The sequence below is a fragment of the Drosophila obscura genome, unplaced genomic scaffold (assembly GCF_018151105.1).
Source record: "Drosophila obscura isolate BZ-5 IFL unplaced genomic scaffold, ASM1815110v1 contig_4, whole genome shotgun sequence".
Taxonomy (NCBI): Eukaryota; Metazoa; Arthropoda; class Insecta; order Diptera; family Drosophilidae; genus Drosophila; species Drosophila obscura.
The window spans coordinates 2,599,096-2,619,202 of NW_024542828.1; the positions used below are offsets into that span (position 1 = coordinate 2,599,096).

The 20,107-nt window shown below is 49.0% G+C and overlaps 5 protein-coding genes across 8 annotated transcripts in view; 3 read left to right on the plus strand and 2 right to left on the minus strand.

Moving 5' to 3' along the window:
- Window positions 1-2,758: 2,758 nt before the first annotated feature.
- Window positions 2,759-11,592, plus strand: LOC111071002 (jmjC domain-containing histone demethylation protein 1). 3 transcript variants are annotated; one of them, XM_022362090.2, is made up of 6 exons: window positions 2,759-2,825; window positions 3,912-4,221; window positions 6,730-6,890; window positions 7,025-8,388; window positions 8,457-9,220; window positions 9,294-11,592. In XM_022362090.2, the coding sequence occupies exons 2-6, from the start codon at window positions 4,090-4,092 to the stop codon at window positions 10,935-10,937; spliced, it is 4,065 nt and encodes a 1,354-aa protein (XP_022217782.2). In that variant the 5' UTR covers window positions 2,759-2,825; window positions 3,912-4,089; the 3' UTR covers window positions 10,938-11,592. The 3 variants fall into 3 exon arrangements, with proteins under 3 accessions (XP_022217782.2, XP_022217772.2, XP_022217790.2); XM_022362080.2 differs by lacking the exon at window positions 2,759-2,825 and adding an exon at window positions 3,445-3,767; XM_022362098.2 differs by lacking the exons at window positions 2,759-2,825; window positions 3,912-4,221 and adding an exon at window positions 5,851-6,628.
- A 295-nt stretch (window positions 11,593-11,887) lies between these two features.
- Window positions 11,888-13,807, minus strand: LOC111071043 (protein Red). Its single transcript, XM_022362147.2, has 2 exons — window positions 12,140-13,807; window positions 11,888-12,067 (listed from the first exon to the last, which is right to left on the minus strand). Exons 1-2 carry the CDS (start codon window positions 13,709-13,711, stop codon window positions 11,969-11,971), a joined length of 1,671 nt encoding a protein of 556 aa, XP_022217839.2. The 5' UTR covers window positions 13,712-13,807; the 3' UTR covers window positions 11,888-11,968.
- A 67-nt stretch (window positions 13,808-13,874) lies between these two features.
- Window positions 13,875-14,945, plus strand: LOC111071062 (adenosine deaminase-like protein). Its single transcript, XM_022362172.2, has one exon. It carries the CDS (start codon window positions 13,906-13,908, stop codon window positions 14,926-14,928), a length of 1,023 nt encoding a protein of 340 aa, XP_022217864.2. The 5' UTR covers window positions 13,875-13,905; the 3' UTR covers window positions 14,929-14,945.
- Window positions 14,946-15,011: 66 nt separating this feature from the next.
- Window positions 15,012-16,959, plus strand: LOC111071054 (zinc finger protein 90). The gene is made up of 4 exons (XM_022362160.2): window positions 15,012-15,213; window positions 15,268-16,300; window positions 16,356-16,530; window positions 16,595-16,959. Exons 1-3 carry the CDS (start codon window positions 15,079-15,081, stop codon window positions 16,361-16,363), a joined length of 1,176 nt encoding a protein of 391 aa, XP_022217852.2. The 5' UTR covers window positions 15,012-15,078; the 3' UTR covers window positions 16,364-16,530; window positions 16,595-16,959.
- LOC111071018 (hemicentin-2) overlaps window positions 16,691-20,107 on the minus strand; it is a 79,061-nt gene continuing 75,644 nt past the window's right edge. For both annotated transcript variants that reach the window (XM_022362118.2, XM_022362110.2), the window contains exon 15: window positions 16,691-18,859. In XM_022362118.2, the coding sequence (XP_022217810.2) occupies window positions 17,549-18,859 (1,311 nt within the window). In that variant the 3' untranslated portion in view covers window positions 16,691-17,548. The remainder of the gene's footprint in view (window positions 18,860-20,107) is intronic.

Genomic DNA, 20,107 nt, shown 5'->3' on the forward strand with positions numbered 1-20,107 from the left:
CCCCTTAAAGTATATATATTCCTGGTCAGCATCAATAGCCGATCTCAGAGACTATAAGAGCTAGAGCAACCAAATTTGTTTTCCAGACTCATGTGATATTACACTGTCACAAGTGTATTTCAAAATTTGTTTAAAATTAATTACTTATTTCGATTCCATTCAAATATATAATATGGAAATTTTATCTTGTTTTTATTATTATCAATCTGGAGTTTATCTAAAGGCGTTAAAATGGGGCGAGACAACGTTCGCCGGATCCGCTAGTATTTCATGAAAATAAATATTGTCACTGAAGATTATCCATAAAAATTAAACAACATTTTTATTGTTTGATTTTTTTAAAGTTTAACTTATTACTTTACCTGCTTCAAATGTTTATTAAAAATTATTCAACAGTTTAAAATTTTCCAATATTACAACTGTTATACTTTTGTGTCAAATAAATATGTTGTTGATATGTAGAAACGGTGTAGTTACCGTAGAGTTACCATGTAAAAAAAGGAAAATTGTGTTGACCTCTTTTGTTTTTAACTTATTTTATAAACAATCCAATGAAGAGAGCCATAAAATTGGCCAATCTTGTAGAAAATTAATTCATCAATCTGCTAAAATTATATTTCCAGTGCTGAGGGTTTTAGCTAGTTAGTAATATTAAATCGAATATTAAAAGCGAGGAATACAATTTTCGTCGGTATATTTTTTTTGATAAATCCGCGGTCACACCGTCTGCGCGGCTGGTGCGCGCAATGTTGTCGTGAATAAAAAAGGCTAAAAAAGAAAACTAAATTTATATTTTAAATAGAAGATTTTCAGCTATAGGCAATTTTAAAATTTATTTGATATATAGCCAAATTTGGCTGTATTTTAACTATGTATAATTTAAAAATAGCCATGGCAACTGGCTATAAAGCAGCTAAATGAGCAACAATCTGCATACCTTGGGAAAATGGATATTATGGACTTGAGATATTGTTTGTAATTTCAGGCTCCAAGTCTCTGTTCTAAAGATTTTAACAAAGTTTTGCAGCTCACGACTACCAATAATAGGTATCAGAACCGGGATAAATGTATATATAAAACACAAATATATTCATTAAGAGTGTATATCAACAACAAAAAAATCATTTTTTTGTTGTTGATATTTACTAGTTACTAACCTGATTAAATAGAGCGGGGCTAAGCTATTTTTTTCTCGGTTTCTGAGGTTCCAGTTCCACTCGACAAAAAAAATCAAGTGAAATATTTATTTTTCCATATATGTATGTACATTTGAAAATGACCGCAATCTCATTTAGCGCACAAAAATATCGATATTATTCGCTCCCAAATCGTGGTGGTTTTTCAAAATTTGCTCTCAATTCGTGGTGGGTTTTTAAAATTTGCTCTCTTTTCAGTGGTGAAGAGAGCATTTTTGTGGTGACTTTCCCCTCATTTTCGTGGTGTGAGAAACATGTTCTTAACGGGAACGCGTATGGAATGAAGATTCATTGTTGCGTCATTCCATACGCGTTCCCGTATGATACATTTGATTTGTATGGGAAAAATTTCAGCAACATGGGGAAATGAATTAGCAGCATTGCTATGCAACTTTGGCACGGAATAAGCAACAATCTGCATACCTTGGGAAAATGGATATTATGAACTTGAGATATTGTTCGAAATTTCAGGCTCTAATTAATGCAGAAACTACTAAGTCTCTGTTTGAAAGATATTAACGAAATTTTGCAGCTCATGGGTTCCAATAATAGCTATCAGAACCAGGATAAATGTATATATAAAACAGAAACATGTGCATTTATAGGTAAAAAAACATGTCAATCTAAGAAAAATACAATATTAATGTTTTAAAGCAGCTTGGAACAACAAATATAACAGCAATTAAAGGAAATAGGGTATACAAAAACCTATACGCATAGAAGAAACTTGGTTGACCAACAACACTGACGTCACAGTTAGTCAACATTTACGTTTTATGCTTTGGCCGCTTTTGTTTGAATCTTAATATGTAAACAATTTAATGAAAAATAGTTCTGAAAACTAGCCAATCCTAAACAAAATTCATTGAGGAATTGGATAAAATTATTGGTTTACGGCTGAAAGGGCCAACTATCTAGTAATATTAAACTGAATATCAAAATTGACGAATTTCATATCACAAAATATCACGGTATGGCAGCCCGCAGCAACTACGAATTGCAGGAGTCTGGTAGCGCCACAAAACGACGACACATTCGTTTTATGTTGTTTTTGTTTGAACCTTAATATGTAAACAATTTAATGAAAAATAGTTCTAAAAACCAGCCAATCCTAAACAAAATTCATTGAGGAATGGGATAAAATTATTTGTTTAGGACTGAAAGTCCCAGCTAGCTAGTAACATTAAACGGAATATCAAAATCGAGAATTATCAACGTTGACTGTTTTGAAAAAACAATCGATACTATCGTGATAGCTCTAATAATTATTAAAAAACCATTGAAACCTTTTAGGAACTTGTCCATTGTAAAAATTAGATGCCACCTGTCGATGATTTGTTTACAAATGTGTCTTCGTATCTTATAGCCGACAATCCAAACTTATCAAAAGCGCAACGACTGTGGCTCGATACTATCATGATAGTCGCACAACCGTCGATAGTAGAGACTAGCAGTAAAATATCGATACTATCGATAGTGCCCTCGATGCGAATAGTTAACGAAATTAATTTTAATTTTTGCGCGAACATACGCGTAATTTTATATTGATGTTTGTGTTTGTGTGTGTGTGTAACAGTGCTTTTGTGTCTATATGTATTAATTATAATTATAAAAAATGTATTTCACGGCGTAAGCGAAAAAATTATAATTTTGAAAATGAGTGGAGTGGAAGAAGAGTGGCAATAACTGAAGCGGCTTCGTGGTGACGCTTACGGAACAGAACAAAAGCAATCTGTTGGAGTGGGCCAGGGGCAGGGGCAGAGCAGAGCCACCACCAATACAGACTCGGGAAAAAATCTGACAAAAACTAGATACGAAACCAAAGTGCAAATTTAGAATTCTTACTACAAGTTCATGGGAAAAAGTGCTTGCTCCGCTATGACGGGGATACGTGGAGCCCAAGGTGTGCAGCTCGATGATAAGTGTAGCGCTACACTTGGCAGCGTTTTGAATGGCAGAAACATCACGATAAATGCATTCAGCGCGCACACAGGCACGCGGACATATCCACATATCCACATCCCGGGCGCAGGTAGCCGCTGCGCTGCGACTGAGCGACAGTCACCACAGTTGGGTTTTGTTTTATCTGTTTCCTCTCCTCTTCTCGATGACCCGTGGAACAGAGGCGTGCGTAGCTCTGGGCTGGCGCACACGTGGGATTCTTCAACCCCTTGGCAGGCGAGCCACTGTCGAGAAGTAGAAGCAGGCGGCGTTGTGGTGGGTTTCCACACCCGGTTTTGGGGCCCAGCAAGCCATATTTCATACGAGGTGTAGCAAGTTTGCTCACGCTGTGTGTGCTGAGAGTGCTCTTTGGGAATGGCTCATCTCACAGGAATGTACCTTGCCGGGGCCCAGCAGCAGCCCCAAGTGTGTTGAGTTTCGTTCGTTGGGGCCCGACCTAGCTCTGCACGCTATTTGTTCCGTTCGTTTCTTCAGTTTTGTCGGTGTGTGGGAGTGAGCAAGCTGCTGCGTGCGCTCTGTTCAGTGTAATGTAACGTCGTCGTTTTATGTGTCTGTGTTTCTGTGACTGTGCCTGTGTGCCTGTACCCCCCTCCGTTCAATTTGTATGAAGTAATAAACGTAATTAGTTTGTTAGTGCGCTCTTTGGGGCGAAAGACAAGTGACAGCAGCAGAAGCAAAATCAGACAGATTGCAATCTGCATGAGAACTATACTAAATGCTGACGCATCTTTTGATTTTCCGTACATTTCGCAGTTCAACACGGGATTAAATAGATAGAGCAAGAAAGAGGAGGAAAAACAATTACACATTAATTCGTCGGAGTGGAACCGTTCGTTATACATATATCCGAATCGGAAATCGGTTGGCGGAGTGCTGGTGTAGTGCTGTGCTGCAAGTGAAGTAACGTTTTCTATAAACGATTTCCGTGGCGATGTCCACCGCCGTCGAAACGGGGTCGTCGCCAGCCAAAAGCAACAACAATGGCAACAGCAGCGGTGGCGGCGGCGGAGGCGGCAATGGTAATCCCAGTACCAATCCGAAAGGTGTTCAGCGCCGTCAATTGGTGAGTACCCCCGTCTGTTTGTGTCCCACTGTTCAATTTTCCCATTTCCCCAATCTATCAATAAACTGATAAACACAAAAAAAAAAGCAACAACCTATGGCAATTATTGATAAGCCCCCGGTGCCCCAAGATGATCATTAGTTGTGGAAACAAACGTAAAACTCATCATTAATCTATATAAATAAATTGCATGCTCACTCTCCTCGGTCTCCCCATTCGGTCGCCCCTCCATCTCTCTCTCTCTCGCTCCCGTTGAGCATTGGAGCTCAACTGATGCCTCATGACCAAAAGCAGTGAGCTTTATTTGCCATATTTGCTGCTGTTTGTTATTCTCCTCTCCTCCTCTTCTTCTTCTTCTTCCACCTCTTGTTGGGGCTGGCTGGCTGGTGCTTGTTATTCTCTTCTCGTTATATACCCTTCCAGAGGGTATGTTGACTTTGTTGCAAAGTTTTATTGCACTGAAGAAAGAACTTGAGAGATCGTATGAGATATGCTCTATTACTTCCGAATCAATTCGATATCGAACGATCGATTGGTTAGAGTATCTACAATGTCGCCTCCAATTGTTATATTCAGGCTTGGCATTTCGTTTTCGTTTTGCTATGCCTTTGACTTTGCTACGATGTGGTGTGATTTGTATGTGTCTTGTTTTGTGAGCACGGTGTGGTGTGTTTCTTCGGTTTCTATTTCGTATCGTAGATAACAGGGCATTGTTGTTGTTGTTTTTGTTATTCTTCTTGCCCAACATATTTACATACACGCCAAGGGAGCTGGGAAGAGGGAGGGGGAGGGGATAGAGTGGTGTGATGGTCTGAAATAATGCTGACGTTGACACTACTCTGGCAGAAGCCGATAACCGATTTGATATCTTATAGTCAACTCTGATTAGCAACCGAAATTGGATCAGAGAGCAACAGCTGTTGCCACCGTCACCGCCTCCGCCTCCGCCATCGCCACCGTTAGCGCACTTGTCGCAAGAAAGAGATCCGTATGTATGCTATGTATGCCCTCCATCTCCATCTCCCTCTCTCTCTCGTTATCTCTATCTCTATGAATATTTAAGTGCGGAACGCAATGTACGCCCATTAAAAATGTATAGAGCAGAGCAGGCATGGGAGCATGACTAACCCCAGAGGGGAGCAAAGCACATGGCAGATAAGGGTCCGCAATTAGCACCTAAATAGAATACATTAGGGCCCCCAGGTGGCCCACACCAATTGATGGGGCGGGGGATAGGTGAAGGGGGCCTCGGTGACGCCACCCTGAAACCACTTGACTGGATTTGGATTTTGGTTTCTTTTATCCACATACGCACAGACACACAGGCACACACATAGTCACTACTTTTGTACCTGATGCCGGACACCAAAACAAGCTTTTCGGTCAGAAGTAGCAGCAACAACAACCACAATGAAAAGCCACTAAAAAAATCATTTAGAACATGCCAAACAAGTTTGCAGTGTGGCAAGCCGCTCAAAAAGGATATACCAGGCACACACACATGAACACACACAAACGCATACTCGCGCAAACGAGGGCAGAGTCGCATCCATGTTTTATAGATTTTTCATTGCACTTCCCCTCCCCCTCCTCCCCAAAAACTCCCCACAGCGACAGCGGCGGCGGCCAAAATAAACGCAAAGCAGGAGACATATTGTTGTTGTTGCTGCCTCTGCCTCTGCTTTTCCTTTGGAGCAACAGTCGTGCTGCTGCCGGGCGACGCTGTATCACCACACATGCATTTGCAAGTATATGCACGAGAATAAGTGTAAGTGTGTGTGTGCGTTGCATATGCAAAGTGCATGCGCACAGAAGAGAGACAGCAACAGGAGATGGGATGGAGCTATAGCTGAGGCGGGCGTTCAGGCCTTCCTGCCTGCCGCCCCGGACAACACAACTCGATTCCCATTGCCCTTTGCCAAGTGCCGCACGGAAATTGCCAGAAAACACGAACGAGCGAGCAGCAGCAGCAGCCCCAACGAGAACGTAGTTAAGGAAAACCCGAAGCCCCAAAACGATTGCGCAGCGCATGGTGCGTCGTCCATGGCCCCAACGAGCCCAATGAAAACGAAATGACGAGCCCCACAAGCTTTTATATACGCAGCGCCGAGGCAGAGCAGAGCAGAACAGAGCAGAGGCACCGCAGCGCAGCAGTGGAGGTGGCAGCAGCAGCGGCAGTACGTACTCGGAGAAAGTGATGGCGTTGGCAGAGTAGGATGGCAGCAAGAGAGCGACCAGAGAGCGTGTGCCCACTCAACGACAGTGTGGTGAAGAGAGGGAGGCATTTGTGAATCATTTTTTGATGGCGTCAGCAGAGAAGCTAGCGATGCCGCCGCCCTCTGTGGAGTGTATTTATAGGCATTTATCGCTGCGCTCCGGCTTTTTTCCGGCTCTCGGGGCCCCAACGGTTTGGTTTTGCTTTGCTTTGCATTCAATTATGTTATTGTCTTATCCCCTCTAGTATAATCTTCCTCTCTCTATCTCTCTTTCTGTCTCTGTCTCTTACAGCGCGAGCGCAAGCAGCGGAAGCTCTACCTTGACGAATGGTCACTGGGCGATGACGATGGTGAAGGGGCGCGCGGTTTCAGTGTGGCCGAGAAGCTCGAATCTTCAAAGTTTGCACAGGCAGGGATGGTGCGGGAGATGCGCGGCTGCGATTTAACCGTCGCGTAAGTATATCAATTATCGTCTATCGGTTGATCGGCCCACTGGAGAGAGATTCAACTGATACAACGAAAGAATCATGGATTGGGTAGCAAATATATTAACTTTTACCTCTCCCCCTATACCTTATCGTATTCAGATTCCTACAGCAACATGGCTTCAATATACCCTTACTCTTCAGAGAAAAGAACGGCTTGGGTCTGCGGATGCCCGATCCCCAGGAGTTCACAGTGGGCGATGTGCGGCTGTGCGTGGGATCGCGTCGTCTGCTGGACGTGATGGATGTGAACACACAGAAGAACCTACAGATGACGATGAAGGAGTGGCAGCAGTACTACGAGTGCCCGCAAAAGGATCGACTGCTGAACGTGATCTCGCTGGAGTTCTCGCACACGCGACTGGATCGCTTTGTGCAGAGCCCAGAGATTGTTCGCCAGATCGACTGGGTGGATGTGGTATGGCCCAAGCAGCTCAAGGATGCCCAGAAGGAGGGCACCAATCTGCTCGGCGGCATGATGTACCCCAAGGTGCAGAAGTACTGCCTGATGTCGGTGAAGAACTGCTACACAGACTTTCACATTGACTTTGGCGGCACCTCCGTCTGGTATCACATCCTCAAGGGCAGCAAAGTCTTCTGGCTGATACCGCCCACCGATCGCAACCTGCAGCTCTACGAGAAGTGGGTGCTGTCCGGCAAGCAGGCGGACATCTTCTTCGGCGACACCGTCGAGAAGTGCGCACGCGTCTATCTGACGGCCGGGAATACCTTCTTCATACCCACCGGCTGGATCCATGCCGTCTACACACCCACCCAGTCCCTCGTCTTTGGGGGCAACTTCCTGCACTCGTTCGGCATCGTGAAGCAGCTGAGGACGGCCACCGTCGAGGACAATACAAAGGTGCCGCAGAAGTTCCGCTACCCCTTCTTCACCGAGATGCTCTGGTACGTCCTCGCGCGATATGTCTACACTCTGCTCGGCCACTCGCATCTCGAGGGGGAGCCCTCGGCCAGCGAGGCGGAGATGGCCGCTCGTCCGCACATCCACCTCACGCACTACGAGCTGTTCGGGCTCAAGGAGATCGTCATGTATCTGTACGATCTGCCGCCGCAGAAGAAGAACGTGCCCAATCTCGTGCTGGACCCTGTGGCCCTCATCAAGGATGTGCGCACACTGGTGGAGCGGCACTGCAAGGACCAGCAGGATCAGGCCGTCACGGGCATGTCCGTACTGCGTACGGCCTCCGAGGAGCAGGCTGGCTTTCAGCTGTACGACCGCACAAGGGTCAAGCAGGAGATCAAACAGGAGATTGTCCGCAAGAATGCCGAGGTGATCCGCGAACAGCAGCAGCTGGAGGCGGGCAGGGATGGCACAGTGGCTGCCTCCGGTGCCGTTGTGGCTGGCATTGAGTACAGCAATGGAGTCTTGAAGAAGGAACAGCTGGAGAATGGCGGCGGAGCAGCAGGAGCTACTGGCCAAACAGGGGCAGGCGGAGCGCAACCAGGTGGGTTCGATCATGATCAGCATCCTTGTGGTTTACTTTACTAACGTGTCTTTTTTTCTGTCGAGCAGAGGCCACCTTTGTCCTGCCCACGGATACGCTCAAGTATCGTCCGCCCAAGAAAATGCATCTGGCAAATGCAGTGGCAGCGGCAGCGAGCAGCAGCACCACCTGTGGAGGAGCTGGAGGAGGAGGAGGAGTAGCAGCCGCTGGAGGACCTGCAGCAAACAGCAATAGTCCTCCCAATGGGGGTGGGGCGGCAGGGGCAGGGCCAGGCAATGCCATCAGTGTGATTGCCACATGTTCCAGCTACAATAATCTGAACAGCAGCGATGCGGCATCTCTGGACAACAACTGTCCCTCGCCCGGCGATGGGGCCAAGCTATCGCCCCATCTGACGGGCACCGGCCAGCCGAGGCGACGACGCACGCGCTGCAAGAACTGTGCCGCCTGTCAGCGCTCCGATTGCGGCACTTGCCCCTTTTGCATGGACATGGTCAAGTTCGGTGGACCGGGACGGGCCAAGCAGACGTGCATGATGCGCCAGTGCCTGTCGCCCATGCTGCCGGTGACCGCGCAGTGTGTCTACTGTCATCTGGACGGCTGGCGGCAGACCCCAGTCTCGCCGCAGACCAAGCAACTGGCCACCGTGGACGGTCCCTCGGCGCTGATGGAGTGCTCCGTTTGCTACGAGATTGCCCATCCCGACTGTGCGCTCTCGCAGCTGGACGGCACAGAGGATGCGGCCGATGCCAAGGGCATTGTCAACGAGGATCTGCCCAACAGCTGGGAGTGTCCCAGCTGCTGTCGCTCCGGCAAGAACTACGACTACAAGGTATGACTGACATATTTGAGGGGTTCCTTGCTCAAAACCAATGCTAATGCCATTCTCCTCTCTTGTCCCACAGCCACGGCATTTCCGGGCTCGTCTGAAATCCTCTGAGGTTCGTCGCGTCTCCGTTTCCCATGGCCCTGGCCCTGGCGAGGCTGGGCATGAGGGAACGGGCACGAGCACGAACAGCTTGCTGCCGCCACCCGTAGGACAGTACACGGACTTTGTCTTCACCAGCGAATCGGAGATGGAGTCTGGGGCGGCGGGTGGCCATGTTGCCCACTGGAAACACGGAATGAAGCGGCACCATCAGCTGGAGGTGAAGACCGATCGAAACAACAGCTGCGACACCCCATCCCCCGGAATATCACCGAATGCCGTGGGCGACAAGGTGAAGCGGCGCAAGAGCGACGATGGGACGAGCGTCAGCAGCAGCATGCAAGAGAGCAACGATGCGCCGTGCAACTCATCCGTGGATGGAGCAGCTGCTGGCGGAGGAGGAGGAGGAATGGCGACAGCTAGTGGCGGAGCCGGAGGCAGTGGTGGCAATCAGTGGAGTGGCGGCGGAGGAGGAGGAGGTGGGGGTGGCGGCGGTTCGCGCAAGAAGAACTCGATACGCTCCCAGTTGGCCCAGCAGATGCTCAACAACTCGAATCGGGTGCTCAAGAAGCCGCAGTATGTGGTACGGCCGGCAGCATCCGGCAGCTCGTCCGGCAACAATGGCAGTGGCGGAGGCGGCAGCAATGGCATCAGCAACGGAACAGGCCAAAGCGGCGGAGGTGGCTCTGCCGGGGAGCGTGGGGCCAATGGCAGCGGCACGAGCGGCTCCAATGGCATCAACAGTCTGCATCACAGCAGCTCCCTGGCCCTGGACCCCACAGTGCTGAAGATCATCTTTAGGTATCTGCCGCAGGAGACGCTGGTCACCTGCTGCTCGGTGTGCAAGGTGTGGTCGACGGCTGCCGTCGATCCCGATCTCTGGAAGAGCATGAACTGCTCGGCGTACAAGATGTCCGCCTCCCTGCTGACGGCCATTGTGAGACGGCAGCCGGAACACCTCATCCTCGACTGGACGCAGATAGCCAAGCGGCAGCTGGCGTGGCTGGTGGCCCGCCTTCCAGCCCTCAAGAATCTCTCGCTGCAGAACTGTCCCATTCAGGCGGTGCTGGCCCTCCACACCTGCCTCTGTCCGCCCCTCCAGACGCTGGACCTGAGCTTTGTGCGGGGCCTGAACGACGCCGCCGTCCGGGACATTCTGTCGCCGCCCAAGGACTCGCGGCCCGGCCTAAGCGACTCGAAGACGCGACTGCGTGATCTCAAGATCCTCAAGCTGGCCGGCACAGACATCTCAGACGTGGCCGTGCGCTACATCACGCAGTCGCTGCCATATCTCAAGCACCTGGATCTCTCCTCCTGCCAGCGCATCACAGACGCGGGCGTGGCCCAGATAGGCACCTCCAACACGGCCATTGCCCGCCTGTCGGAGCTCAATCTGAGCGCCTGCCGCCTCGTCTCCGAGAACGCGCTGGAGCATCTGTCCAAGTGCGAGAGCCTCATATGGCTGGATCTGCGACATGTGCCCCAGGTGAGCACACAGTCGGTGATACGCTTTGCGAGCAACTCCAAGCATGATCTGTGTGTGAAGGACGTGAAGCTGGTGGAGAGCAGGCGGCTATCGACCTCTGTGCGGTCGTCCCTCGGCAGCAGTTGGCATGACTAAAGGAGCAGACCTCCAGGGACAGGAAATAGGAATAAGACAGCCCAAAAAAACCTACAATTTAATGTTATACATTAGATACTATGACGATAGCACCTAGACCCAGCACTTCCCACTCCACTCCAATCCCCCCTCCCTCACCCGTGACACGCCCGCAAGGGAATGCCAAAGAGAGCCGAGAGCGAGCTCTTTTGCATATTGTATTTATTATATAGATACTATTATATATGTATGTACAACGGTTATGTGCAAGCTAGTCAGCCGGTTCCGGGGGATCACATCAGAGTTCTCTCGCGTCCGTTTCGCTTGATCTTCTACTCTCTCTTTTTCCTTTTGTGTACGCCCAACGATCAGTAGAATAATACTCTTCTCAGTATCCCTTCCCTTCCTTTCCATTCTGATCGAACATAGGACATAGCGCGTAGTGATTAATATTAGCATTCCCCCCATGATGGTAATTACATTTAATCAGTGTCATATAATTAAGGAATGTCTAGAACTAGCGAAAGCAACGGCACACACGGCTTTTTCTAGCTTAGAGAGTGTAGAGAGAGAGAGAGAGAGAAAGAGAGTCCTGCTACGTTTCAGATATACATATACTTAGGGCTGGCTATGCACAGTCGAACTTGTTCGCCTGTGTATGCCCTGCTTAAGAGTGCAATCAATTTGTGTTTTGTCCTTGTTTTTCCATGTACGTATCTCTGATTGTATTTCTGCAGATCCTTTAGGATTTAGTTGAACAATTTGCCTTATTCATGTTGATCTTAGATATTTTTTTGGGTCATGTCAAACGATTCCAAAACGATTTTTCGTAGTTTCGCGTCCCAATTTACATGCGCTAATATCGCACATATTTGATAAGTTCCGCCTGCCAATGATCCCCAATCCCCAATCCAGTCCCCCGTAGCAGTTAAATTAGTGATACAAAATGTGGCTAAAAAACACACACGCATATTTAACTTTAAAGTTTTACAGCATTAAATTACAAATATAGAATAATGTTTCAAGAACTAATAGCAATATACATGTATGCCCTAGTACTTGGCCGATTTGTATTCGGGTTCATCGCCAGCGTCACGGCCACCACCACCGCCATCACGGTCTTTGGGCGTCTTACGCTTTTGTATGATGGTCTGAAAGACACAAAGAAAATGGAAGGTTATAAAGAAAAATGCAATTGAGGGATGGGCAAATCCAAAACCCACCTGAATCTTCTGCCACTCCCGATCCAGTTCAGCCTTCTCGTTCTTTTCCGTCTTGTTTTTGCGCGTCTTGCGGCCATCCTGCATCTTAACGCCATACTGGAAGGCGGCCTTGGGCAAGGCCTCCTTGGTGCTCATGTAATCGGAGTACTCCTCCTGCGTGTCAAAGTCCCAGCGTCCGATGGGGCCCTTCTTGTTGCCCAGATCCATCTTGGTGTAGTCCACCTCATCGTCCGAATCGTCGATGGCGTCGTTCATCTCCTCCAGGCCCGGATAGCACTCGGCATAGCCTTCGGGTTCGTTGGCGAATCGCGAGGCCATGGCCTTGGATATCTTCGGGGGTGGCGGTATACTTGTGATGACCGGTTCCACCGTCTCCGGCGGGGCATCGCCAAAGTACGAGTTCTGTCCGGGAGCAGGCTTGCTGGCTGTGTCTGGACCGCCAGGGCGTGCGAGTCGATCGCCGCGCGACTTGCCTGTCGGCTGATAGTCACCCACATCGTCGTAGATGCTGTCTCCCTGGGGAGCAGCGGGCTTGCCTCCCTTTGGGTTAGCACCAGCACTGCTGCTGGCACCCGGTTGGGTGCGCACACTCTCCATTTCCTTCTCATAGAAGAGGGGCTTGTCCTTATCGCGCTTCTTATTCTTCTTGTTGCGACCGCCGGCCCGCAGATAGCTCAGAATCTGGGACAGCTTGTTGATGACAATGTCGTTCGTGGTGAGCGTGGCAATGTCCTCCCGCGACGCCGGCACCTCGAACTTGGATCGCTTCAGCGTTGTGGGTATATCAGTCTCGCCCAGCTCGTCGTCCAGATCGATGACGTAGGCCATACGGCCGGGAGCGAAGAGCTCGTTACGCGGCACCTCCTTGGAGCGACGCGCCTGTACGAGATTGTAGATGTTGCGCGCCAACGAGCCATTGATGGCGTTTATGTCCTCCGACTCCCTGCGCTCCGCCTCCAGTTGCTCGGCGGCTGCGGCCGCCTCAGCCAGCTTCTCCCTGGCCAGGGCGGCGGCGATTTCCTCCTCTTCGGTTTCTTTAGAGTGCAGCTCGGAGCGCACTTTCTGCAGCAGCGCGTAGTCGAGACCCTTCACCAAGTGAGTGTGCTGTATGTCACCGCCCAAGAACTTGGACTCCTGGATGATGCGGCGCCTCCGCTCGGCGGCATCGATGCCCGACTTCATGTCCGGGGCCACGGCACGGTAGGCATTGGTACTCCCTCCATGGCCGGGTGTGCTCGCGGTCGTGTAGTCCGGATTGGCATTGTCACGACGCTCGCGGGCGCGATCCCTGTACTTCTCCGACAGCTCCAGCAGCTTGACATCCTCCTGCTTCTTGAGGGCGGCATAGAAGTTCTTCTTCTTCCGCCTCAGGTCGTTGCGCTCGCTGCTGCTTTGGGTTTTCTTCTTGTCTCCCGGCGCCGAGGGCGTGCCAAAGGTAGCTGTGGCCAAAGAACCTCCTGCGCTGCCTGTGCTGGAACCAGGAGGCGGGGCACGTGGCGTGGCCAGCAGCTTGCGGAAGTCATCGTTGGTGAGGCGCACCGAGGGTGGCGCTTCCATGTGGGCTTCGGACATGGTCAGAATCCAGGAACAACCAATAATACAAAAAAGAAAAATCTATATTTACGAGAGCTCTTCTTCTTTGCAGTTTTTCTGCTAGGACTGATGCCACAGCTGTTTTCGATAAAGCACCAATTTTGCCATAGCGCGAAATCGATGTGATCATCGATGTTTTCCCACCTCTACGTGTATTTTCATATTTTTGCAAAATGTTTAAATTTTTGAAAGAATTGCCCAAAGTCGAGCTGCACGCACACCTCAATGGCTCAATTAACACCAATAGCCTGCGGGATCTGGCCGAGAAGGTGTACGGTAACACCTCAGAAGAGTTCTCGCAGCTGTGTGCGCGATTTATTAATTTTGAAAAAGATTCGAATATGGACAAATGCTTCGAGAAGTTCGCCTTTGTCCACGAGCTGACCTCGACCACCGAGGGGCTGCAGTATGCCACGGAGCTGGTCATACGCGACTTTGCCAACGATAACATCCAGTATCTGGAGCTGCGCACAACCCCAAAGGCCAACAACAACTACCTGCGTCGCGATTATCTGCGCATTGTGCTTGACACGATCAAAAGGGGCCGCAAAAAATATCCAAATATTCTTGTGAAGCTGTTGCCGTCTATAAATCGATCCGAGCCCGTGGCAGTGGCCGAGGAGACCGTAGCCTTGGCTGTGGAGTTTGCCAAAACCGATCCCGACCTGGTGGTGGGCATCGATCTGAGTGGGAATCCAACCCAAGGCAAATTCACAGACTTCAGTAATGCGCTCAACCTGGCGCGCAAGGAAGGCCTGAAGCTGGTCATCCATTGTGCGGAAATCGACAATACCCCGGAGATTAAGGAGATGCTGGCCTTTGGTATGTCGCGCTGTGGGCACGGCACCTACCTATCGAGCGAGGACATTGCCCAAATGAAGGCGGCAGACATCCCAATCGAGTGTTGTCTCACGAGCAATGTCAAGTCGGGCACGGTATCCAGCTTCGAGGAGCATCATCTAAAGCAACTCATGGAGGCCGATGCCCCCAAAGTCGTATGCACGGATGACAGCGGCGTTTTCGACACCACGCTGACAAATGAACTCTTGCTGGTGGCGGAAACATTCAACTTGACCCGCGACCAGTGCATTGACCTTACCATGGAGGCAGTGAAGCACTCATTTGCCAGTGATGAGGAGCGCCAGCAGATGGCACTCAAAGTGGAGCATTATGTAAACAATTTACCAGCAGAATAAAATTTAATTTGAATTCTTTGTTTTCGATTAATGGTTGCGCTCTGATCTAGATAAGCTGCTATCGATTAACTGGGAAAAGCACTAATTTTGCCATACTGCGTGGGATAGTGGTTGCAAACAAAATAAAATATTTTTTTTATTTTAGCAATTATGTCTTTACAATTCAGCGATTTGCTTTGCCGGGTGTGCCTGCAACAAGACGAGCTCCTGGTGGACATTTATGAGCATGTGGAAGAGCTTCAATTGGACTTGTGCTCGTTGCTGGAGAGTTGTGGCAACATCAAAGTGAGGTTTGCTCACCGGGTTTGATTGAGTTTCTATAAACAGATTTCGTTCCAGGTGGACCCGTCCGATGCATATCCGAAATATCTATGCCAGGAGTGCACCAAGGAGCTGCTCATCACAGCCAAGTTTCGCAAAAAGTGCTCCGAGACAGAGATACGACTGCAAGAAGACGCTGCACGTATATCGCTGATTTACAAGGAGGAAGATATTCTGGCGGATGAAGAAATTGTGGAGGAGGAGGAAATGTGTCTGCCGGAGGAAGGGTACGTGGCAGAGGAAATCATTGTATGCGATCCCAGCGACTATGCGGACCGGATGCCAACAGAGGTGCAGGAGGAGTCGACTGAAGAGGATCAGGCGCATCCGTTGTCGCCACTCGTCTCTGCCAGGTACAACTGCGACAATTGTGGTGCCGTCTTCCAGCAGGCCCAAACCCTTCGCAAGCATCTCGAGAACTTCCATGCTCTTATCACCATCTACGACTGCAAAAAGTGTGGTCAGTTCTACACGGATTTCGCCACTTACAAAAGCCACAGCTGCACCGATCGCTCCGCGGAGTCATCGCCGGACAAAAGCGGTCGGCATAGATGCATCCACTGCGGCAAGTGTATGCAGTCCGCCACCAGTCTGGACGAGCACCTTCGCCTGCACAGCGGCGAGCGGCCTTATTGTTGCGCCAATTGCCCAAAGACCTTTACGACGAATGGAGCCCTGGTCACGCACCAGAAGCGACACTTCAAAGTAATTCAGCACCACTGCAACTATTGTGGCCAGGGATTCGTGGAGTCAAGCAATCTCAAGCGCCACATAACCGCCAAGCACACAAAGGAAAAGCCGCACACCTGCACCGTGTGCCAGCGCAAGTTCTCCAGGGTCTATCTGCTGGAGCTGCACAGCCGCACCCATACGGGCGAACGGCCGTATAAGTGCAACCAGTGCCAGCGTAGGTTTAGCCAGCTGGGCGTGTTACGCAGCCACGAGAGAATACACTCGAATGAGCGCCCTCATCGCTGCCAGCTCTGCCCGAAAACCTTTGGTCGTGCGACTCAGCTTAGAACTCATCTGATGCGGCACGAAAGCGGTCAAGGTAAGCGGCATTTGATAGTTTTTAGACCTCTACTAATGCTGGGATTTCTTTCTAGTTCAGTGAAGGATCTTCAGTGATTGATTTTCGTTTTCCAACATTTGAAAAACGTTTGGTTAATCTTGCTCCCAAAGAGAACTCCTAAGACTCCAGCAGGCTGGCACTCGTCTCAAGGCAGGGCAATCATGGAGGAGCTATGAGGAATATCAGACAATCGATGGCATCGAGTGATTGTGAGTGGACCTAACATTCTTTGATTTTTTGGTGTTTTTAAAATAGTTTCTCGTTCATCCGCAGATTTGTCTTCTCCCTACTCCTGCGGTTTAGCCCATGGACCCCATGTATTTTTAACTAATTAAGAGCCTCTTGTTTTAGTTACTTTTTAAATTGTTTATTTGCATGCAGGTAAGATTTAGTAATGTTTCATTCTTGTAATTGGTTTACATTTGCTTTGATTCTGTAATTATCCTACAAGTTACAACAAATTACGTAGTTATATGCTTTGTTTTGCTAAATATATATGTAAACGTATATGTTGTATGTATACTTGTATATGCATATCCATATAATGTAATGTAAAGATGTGTGTAAGAGATAAACTTGTGTGCTCGCATTACGTTGAGAGCACAATTATTTCCCATTTGATTTCTTTCATTTCGGTGCTATCCGATCCTATTTGTACAATAATGTATGTATGTATATGTATATATATGTGTATATATTCATATATGTTAGTCATCGTTTGATTTGATTTTCATGCAGGTTTCGAATAATTTAATTCACTTAATTTTTAATTTACGAAATTATGTTTTCTTTTTTTTTTTTTCTTGTATTTCGAGTGCTGACAAGATTTTCCTATTCCAAGTTATGGCTCAATTCTCTTTGGGATTCGGCGTTCGATTCACGATCTCTCGAGCTAAACTTTATCTTCCGGTTTGGCGGCGGGTTTGCTGCTCTCTCCTTCATCCACATCCTACATCTGGTTCGGGGTTCGGGGTTCGATTTCAAAATTGGGGTTCAGGTCAGGTCGGGTCGGGTTGGGGTTGGGGCTTGGGTTGGTTTGGGTTTTTGGGAGTCACTTAGCCTACAAAAGCGTCGCCTCTGCCGAACATTTAATTGGTAAAATAAAAGATGGAAAGGAAATCATTATAGCCAAGAGTCCCGGCACTGACTTGGTCAGCAAGGGTTAGCAAGGATAACAACAAGAGGGTGAGCGTGATGGGTGCATAACTCTGTGCTCCATCTGATCCTTTACAGCGCTGCACTCAGCTCCGGCGTCCTGCGGTAATACTTACGCGCCTGCACATTCAGATCGTCCAGCAGCAGCTCATTGGAGGACTTGGAGCGCTTGGGGAAGATCAGGGCGTGCCGCAGTGGCGTCACATGGGCGATGGCCACATGGGAGCGCGACTTGGGCTTGGGCGGCGGCTTGGGTGCCCGCTTCTGCTTGTGCGAGGGTCGCCTCAGCTGCTGCACAAACGACTTGCTCAGCGTGGAGCCGCGATTGAAGTCGGCCGCCTGGTGGAGCTGCGTCTCGGCGGGATACTTCTGCAGCCGCTGATGCTGTTCCGACTTGAGGCGCTCAAACAGATTGGTCAGTGTTCTGGAGCGCGGTGGAGTCGGCGCCGGATATTTATTGAGATTCAGCTGTGGAGTACTATGCTTGGGCGTTCGCCCCGCTGCACTCGTGGTGGGTGTGGTCGAGGCTGTCTGCGCCTTGCTGGCAAACACATCGTCGTCCAGCTCGCTGAGGCTCACCAGCATGTGTTCGTCCTCGAACAGGTCATCGGTGTTGGTCAACGTCAGGCCCCCTGCCTCCTGCTCCTGCGAGGAGTCATCGTCGTAGCGGGAAAAGATCTCATCAAAGGCGGCGTTTACAATGAAGGACTCGTCCTGCAGCTCCTCTTCCACGCTGCTGGGCCGCGTCAGTGTACCAAACAGATTCTTGCGGTAGTCCTCGAAGGTGGACTGGTGCTGCAGCTGCTCCGTGGAGCGGGCCAGTCGCGGCCTCAGGTGGGCAGTGGCCAGCGTCTGGGTGCTGCAGCTGTTGGTTAGTGGTGGCTGTGGCTGTGTCTGTGCCTGTGGCTGTGGTTGGGACTGGGCCCGTGTTCGTGCTTGCTGCTGCAGCTTCTGGCGGTGCATTTGCTGCATGAGGCGCTGCCGCATCTCCTGCGAGCGGCGCTTCAGCTGGTTGTACTTGCTCTGGGTGGTGCCATTGCCATTGCAATTCGGTTCGTACTTACTTAGCTCTCTGTCCCGGTCCCGTTCCTGCTCGGCCTCGGCCAGGCGTCGTTGCAGGGCCAGCGTCTCGAAGGTGTGCACCACGCTGCCCACATGGGTGCTGATCTCCGGGATGCCCAGGTCTCCGCTAAACAGATCCGCATTGCGTTTGCCCAGCGTGGCATGGCCATGGCCGTGGGCGTGGCAGTGGCGCAGCGGTGGCACTGGACACCGTCGCACCGGATGATCTGTGGGAAATTGCTCAACAAATTCGGAGGCCTCCTGCTGCCAGAGAAGGTTGCCCCGCTCATCGTGGCCGCTGGCTCTGGCATGGCTGGTGGACTGCTTGGGAGGATGTTGGTGTAAGCATTGTTGTTGTTGTTGTTGGTTGTTGTATGTGTGGTTGTTGTTGTTGTTGTTGTTGTAGTTGTTGTATGTGTGGTTGTTGGCAGATATTTCAAGCAATTCGTTAATGAAATAAATTAAAAAAATCTGATTAGCATCGAGTTGGAGCCCAGAAAACACACAGCAAAATACTGTCTGCATCGATACGGTCTGCATTTGGTGTGCTTTGGATTTTGGTGCCTGGTGGCTGGTGAGCTTTTCTGAGAGGGCGGGGCCGGTCTTTTTTGGGGGGCAGTGGGCGGGTCCTGGGCAGGTGGACAGGTGGTTGTGGGGGGGCTGGGGCAAGGGCGAGGGACATAGCTTACATCTACAATAAATACATAACTATTTTATATAGGGCTCTTATCCATTCTATATACACATTAAACATTAAACAATGAACTGTTTGCGAGCTTCCATTGTGTTTTACTCGCATTGAAATAATTTTCCTATCAACTAAATTTAGTTTATAGACTATTTAAATATTTAATTTAATGAAACAACAAACAGCTGCCGAGCCCCACAATTGAAGAATAATATATATATAGTATATATGGTATATATAGATCTCCTTCATAAGCCATGTATGTACTTGTTTTATGTGTATGAATTTCGTAGCAGCAGCCACAAAATCAAATTTAAATCGGAGTCAGGATTCAGGAATGGCGGGCATTGGGAATGCCATATTACAGCTCGGTTTTCAGCATGGTTGTGGAGCAACTCTCTCTCAATCAATTTGATGAACCCAATTACAGGATGTTACAGTGTCTACTTTTGTGTGTGTGTGTATTTGTGTGTTCATTGATTGTTGTGTGTTGTGTTAAGAGGGTGTCCCAAAGAAGTTGATAAACTTTTGTTGAAGAGTTCCGACAGGCTCCAAAATGTGCTAGGAATAATGGGTTATTTTTGTGTATACTAGTTTTTACTATACATTTTTCATTTTTTGTATTTTCAACGCTTGCCAAATATGAATATTTATTGCAAAAAAATGTATTGAAAAATCACAAAAAGGCGTTACAATGGAGGTTAAACAATGTACGCAGAGAGTGTTACTGGTTACATTGCCTGTTTTTAAATGGGGGAGATTTTGTAACAGCAACCATAAATTATGAAGTGAAAATGATACTTTCGAAGAGCAGACAAAGTGTAACCAAAGGTCTTTTTATTTTTTTACTCATATTTTCTATTCTAAAGATTGGAAAATGG